The 6065-nt window shown below is 47.8% G+C and overlaps 1 protein-coding gene across 1 annotated transcript in view; it reads left to right on the top strand.

The window, feature by feature from the left end:
- Positions 1-1797: 1797 nt before the first annotated feature.
- Positions 1798-6065, top strand: part of GNRH1 (gonadotropin releasing hormone 1) — a 4653-nt gene continuing 385 nt past the window's right edge. The window contains exons 1-3 of the mRNA XM_027665179.1: positions 1798-1848; positions 2386-2527; positions 3154-3249. Coding sequence (XP_027520980.1) covers positions 2387-2527; positions 3154-3249 — 237 coding nt within the window. The 5' untranslated portion in view covers positions 1798-1848; position 2386. The remainder of the gene's footprint in view (positions 1849-2385; positions 2528-3153; positions 3250-6065) is intronic.

Raw genomic sequence — 6065 nt, 5'->3', positions numbered from 1 at the left:
GAGGAGCCACAGGATGGGAGCAGCTCACTGAGCCCTGCAGTCCATGCTTTGGGAGCTGTGGAGAATCCTGGAATCACAGAATATCCTGAGTTAAAGGGACCCATAAGGATCATCCAAGTCCAACTCTTGTAGCTGTGACAAACCTGTGGAGGAGCAGCTGCTGTTCAGAGCAGCCTTGGCTTAAACAGGGGCTTATCAAGCAGGGGCCCCTTCTCTCTTTAAATGCCATCCCTCAGGATCACCAAAATCTCCTATTTACCTCTAAATAACCTTAATTTTTGCAAGACTCATCAGGGAAGGAAGGAGCCTCCAAAGCCTCCCAGGAAAACCCCCTCATGCCCATGGCAGAGGAACAATTTCTCCCACTTGAAACCAACTATTTTCACAGCTTGATCCATTTTTATCAGCTGGAGTTCAACGTTGGCTGCTCTGGCCATGAGTAGGAGGAGCATTAGAGCAGGAAGAATGACTCTTTGCTAAGAGTCACTAAATCCTCCTTCAATTATTTACTCATTAAATTACTTTTAATCCCTTTAAAAAGCTCCGGGAGGTCACGGGAGTGGAACAGGGGATGATGTTTGGAGAACAGGGAACATGAGACAGTCAAATGGCAGCAGGACAGTTCAGAGCAAGGCAGAAGGGCTGCCAGCTGGGTAAAAAAACAAAAAAGAAAACAAAAAAAGCCCAAACAATACCATTCCTGCAGCCAAAATAACTGACTTGAACTCCTGCATGCAAAGAGCTCTTGGTTGCTTCAGAAACCTGCACAAACTCAGAGAACATGGAATGGTTTGGGTTGGAAGGGACCTTAAAGGGTTTCTCATTTCACTCCCTGCCACGGGCAGGGACACCTTCCACCAGCCTAGGTTGCTCCAACCTGGCCTTGGACACTTCCAGGGATCCAGGGGCAGCCACAGCTTCTCTGGGAATTCCAGCCCAGCCCCTCCCCACCCTCCCAGGGAGGAATTCCTTCCCAATATCCCATCTAACCTTTCCCTCTGGCAGTTTGAAGCCATTCCCTGTGTCCTGTCCCTCCATCCCTTGTAAGAAGTCCTTGGGAGTCCTGTTCCCAACAGAGCCTCCTTTGTGCCAGCAAAGCACATTTACAATCCAACAGACTCCTCCACTCGATCACTTTGACACCAATTTGCATTTTACAGAGCAAAGAATATCAAGGCACCTCAACTGGAACATGGAGGAGGAGGATTTCCAAGGAGCTCTCCAGCTGCTCTGTCCACTTGGGCCACCCCAGGCTCCTGTTCAGGCACCCAAGGGCTGTTCCCTTCAGATGTGCCTCAGGTTTTGGATTCCCCATCCCTGGAAGTGCCCAAGGCCGGGTTGGAGCAACCTGGGCTGGTGGAAAATGTCCCTGCCCGTGGCAGGGGGGTGGCACTGGATGAGTTTTAACATCCCTTCCAACCCAAACCACCCTGAGATTCTCACAGACCGAATTCCTCGCCCATCCCGAGTCCTCACCAAACACAAACTCACCCAAGAACTTCTCCTTAGGAATCAGAAGCCACTGACAGGAGAGCTCCTGCATTTCCCAGCAGTCAGCAGGGCCTGAATGTCACATTTACAAGCTCTTAAAAGCCAGGCTGTTACTTTTATGGCTCTTAGAGAAAACAGCTGAATTTAACAGCTACACAGGGGGGCTCCAATTATGGGCTTTACTTGGGCAGCATCACAGTCATTTTAACACCAAAATTGCAGCCTGGGAGGCAGAATTAGATGAAGTCACCTGCTGGGAGGGGGTTGCTGTATAAAAGGGAGGTGACAGCCACAGTCACAGGACGTTTTCCATCTGAGAAGAGTTGGAGTTCCTCTACAACCCCTCTCAGGCAGCAGGTAACGTGCTTGAACAATATCTCATCTTCCCTTTTTACTTATTCAGTGCTTACAGAAGCTCACAGGAGAAGGAACTTGATTAGAAGAGACTGCAAAGAGCAGTTCTGAAGGAGCAGGGACATCAGAGCATGAACACATCTGCCCAAACCCTACAGGGACCTGTCTGGGACCTGGGAGGTCCAGACATGCCTCAGACTCTGAGAGGCTGCTCCAGAATCCTAATTCAGATCTCCATCCAAATTCCTCAGATGTCAAAGCCCTTTTATAGGGAGTTAATCCCCACTTTGAGAGGTTCCCAAGGCAGCTGTGGCTCAGGCCCAGGCACGAGGTGCAGATCAGAACTGCAGAGCACAGGCACAGGGGGGGGGATTCTTGGGGGGGACTTGATGATCCTTGTGGGTCCCTTCCATCTCATCAGGGTATTCCACGAGCCTGTGATCCAGAAATGCAGTGTTTTCATCACTCTCCAAGGTAAAAACGGAGCTGGAATGCCTTGATGATGATGAGAAAGATGCCTTTTTTTTTTTTCTCTCCCAGGATGGAGAAGTCCAGGAAGATCTTTGCCAGTGTCCTGCTGCTGGTGCTGTCCGTGGGGATTTGCTTGGCTCAGCACTGGTCCTTTGGGCTGCAGCCAGGAGGGAAGAGGAGCACTGAGAACCTGGTGGGGTCGTTCCAAGAGGTGGGTTCTGGGCTGGAGAACAACCCTGACCTGTAAAACATGTAGCCAGGAAGAGATGGTGCCACAGGCTACCCTGCAAACCTGTATCCTTCCTGTCTCCTTCCCCTAAAACCTGTCTCCTTGCCCTAAACATCTATTTGTGTATAAACACATGGATTTTTAAGCAGTAATTGTAAAATAATTGGTATTTAACAGCCTGGCACAAAGAACAGCAACCAAAGCCCCTGGGCAGCCACCTCCAAGGCAGAGATGGAGGCTGGAGCTCCAGGTTAAACTTGGTTTCATCCTCTCCCTAATTTCCAGCCAATATTCTCCTGGGCTGTTTTACGGCGACATTCACCCACCTCCTTTAAAATTTTGGCAACTGCCTTGTGGTAGTTAGTCAGGAATTAAATAACAAAGCACCTGTGGAAGGTTCTATCCACCAGTGGTTTTCTCATCCTTCCCAACACTTCACATCCAGTCCCTCCCAGCAGCACTTCCACGTTTTCAGCTGCTGTAGCCCATGGGAAAAAGGTGAATTTTAGTGGTGCAGTGGAACAGTTTCATCTTCATCTGTAACTGGGGAAGAGCTGCTTTGGCAGCAAAATCTCTTCTCCTGAAGGCTGTGTCACTTCCCAATCCAGATGGCAAAGGAAATGGAGAAATTAGGGGAGGTGCAGCACTCTGAGTGCCCTGGATCATCCCAGCATTCCAGGCTCAGGGATCTGGAGGAAGCCATGGTGAGTAACATGCCTTTTATTTTATATTTTACCACTGTGGGAAAATTAGGGGAAAATACAGGAGGAAAGAGGAAAAAAGGTGCTGGAGGAGGAGGGAGAGGGGTGTAAGTTTAGTTCACGTGAGGCAATACTGGCTCTGCCCTTATTAAAGAATCCCAGGAGGGTTTGGGTTGGAAGGGCCTTAAAGATCCTCTTGTTCCTAAACCAGACCATTATCACCTGCATCAGTCCCAGGTCCCTCAGGGGGCAAGGATACATAATTGTTGTGGCAGTGCCATTACTGCCTCAATTAAAACCAAAATAAAGCCAAGCCCACTCTGCCTCAACCCAAACCCACACAGCTCTCACAGCTGCTTAACTTCAAAGGCTCCCCCTGCCAGCTGCAGGAGCCACCAGATGGAAGCTGCTGCTCCCAAGGTCCCCAGGCTGGGAAATGCATTTTCCATTAGAGAGAATCATAGAATCCCAGAATCAGCTGGGTTGGAAGGGACCTCCCAGATCATCAAGTCCAACCCTTGATCCAACCCCGCCGTGGTTCCCAGCCCATGGCACTGATGCCACATCCAGGCTCAGCTTAAAAACCTCCAGGGGTGGAGAATCCACCCCTTCCCTGGGCAGCCCATTCCAATGGCTGAGCACCCTCTCTGCAAAGAAATTCTTCCCAATCTCCAACCTAAACCTCCCCTGGCACAGCTGAAGACCGAGCCCTCTTGTCTTGCTGATGGTTGCCTGGGAAAAGAGCCCAACCCCCAGCTGGCTCCCCCCTCCTGTCAGGGAGTTGCAGAGAGTGAGGAGGTCTCCCCTGAGCCTCCTCTTCTCCAGGCTGAACAGCCCCAGCTCCCTCAGCCTCTCCTCACAGCACTTGTGCTCCAGTCCCTTCCCCAGCCTCGTTGCTCTCCTCTGGACCTGCTCCAGCCCCTCAATGTCCTTCCTGAGCTGAGGGCCCAGAACTGGACACAGCACTCCAGGGGTGGCCTCACCAGCGCTGAGTCCAGGGCAAGAATCACTTCCTTGGACCTGTTGGCCACACTGTTCCTGAGCCAGGCCAGGATCCATTGGCCTTCTTGGCCACCTGGGCACACTCTGGCTCCTGTTCAGCTCCCTGTCCATCCCCACTCCCAGCTCCCTTCCTGCCTGGCTGCTCTCCAGCCCCTCTGGCCCAGCCCGTGGGGCTCAGGGGTTGTTGTAGCACTGCAGGGGATGCTCGAAAGCTGTGACAGCCCCGACTCCTTGTGCAAGTTCCCTGCCCCAGAACAAGGGCTCTGCAGCAAAACCAAACAGCTAAACCAGCAAAAAACAGGCTCTTTAATTAATCCTGCAACACCCTGGCCAGGCCAGATGGTCCCCACTGCCCGGGAAGTGTCCTTGAGCCAGCCTAAAAGCTGGAACACTCAATCTGTGCATCCAGTTTAAAGCCAAGACCCAAAGTTTCAAGCACTTGAAACACTCCCCAGCCTTTCCTGGCCTGAAACAGCCTCATCACCTCAGCAACAATAACACAGTCTTAATTCCATTGGATTTTCATGTGGAAACTACCTAAATAAGTATTATTTTAGGCCATTTAAACCCTGTTTGTACTGAACATATATTGGAATGGTGGCTTATGTCTGGCTTCCAACAGCACTATGCAGAATGAAGAGCCAGAAACAGTAATTTAGGATGTTCAGGTATTTTTTTTTTACTGCAAGAGACAAGGTTAGGCAAAAAAAATATACCAGAATAACGAGCAGGATATTTGAAATGAGTCCTTGAGACCTCTGGCTCGCTGAGGGAAACCTGCCCTGGCTTTGCAGAGCTGAAGGGACAACCAACAACTAAGGAAAACCCCTAAGTTTGCTCAGGAACTTCTTATTTCTTGTTTCTTAATCACCCTGAGAACAAATTAAACTTTTTCCACACAAACAAGGAAGGAAAACCCCTAAGTTTGCTCAGGAACTTATTTCTTAAAGACACTAAAACCAAATTAAACCTTTTCCACACAAATAAGGAAGGAGAACCCCTAAGTTTGCTCAGGAACTTCTTATTTCTTACCCCTCAATGACACTGAAAACAAATTAAACTTTTTCCACACAAACAAGGAAGGAAAATTCTTAGAGTTGCTCAGAAACTTATTTCTTAATGACACTAAAAAAAAAATTAAATCTTTTCCACAGAAACAAGGAAGGAAAACCCCTAAGTTTGCTCAGGAACTTCTTATTTCTTGTTTCTTAATCACATTGAGAACAAATTAAATCTTTTCCACACAAAGAAGGAAGGAAAATTCTTAGAAGTTGCTCAGAAACTTATTTCTTAAAGACACTAAAAACGAATTAAACCTTTTCCACACAAACAAGGAAGGAAAACCCTCAGGTTTGCTCAGAAACTTCTTATTTCTTGCTCCTCAATGACCCTGAAAACAAATTAAACCTTTTCCACCTGCAGTTTTTCCAGGGATCATTGTCACCCTAATCCTCCTTCCAAGCCACTCCACAGGGTGGATATTCCAGGTTTGAAAATATTCCATCATCCCAGTTATTCCTGCTCTTTAAAAACAAGAATAGGGAGTGTTTTTACAGGAATGTGGTGTTTACAGGAATGTGGTGTTTATAGGAATATAATGTGTGTTTATAGGAATATAATGTGAATTAGGGATATGATGTTCATAGGAATATAATGTGTGTTTATAGGAATATAATGTGAATTAGGGATATGATGTTCATAGGAATATAATGTGTGTTTACAGGAATATAATGTGAATTAGGGATATGATGTTTATAGGAATATAATGTGTGTTTATAGGAATATAATGTGTTTATAGGAATATGATGTTTATAGGA

The sequence above is a fragment of the Corapipo altera genome, unplaced genomic scaffold, assembly GCF_003945725.1.
Source record: "Corapipo altera isolate COAL_440 unplaced genomic scaffold, ASM394572v1 171, whole genome shotgun sequence".
Lineage (NCBI taxonomy): Eukaryota > Metazoa > Chordata > Aves > Passeriformes > Pipridae > Corapipo > Corapipo altera.
Note: the sequence above shows the minus strand (reverse complement) of the source record. Positions and strands in the feature narration are given on the sequence as shown.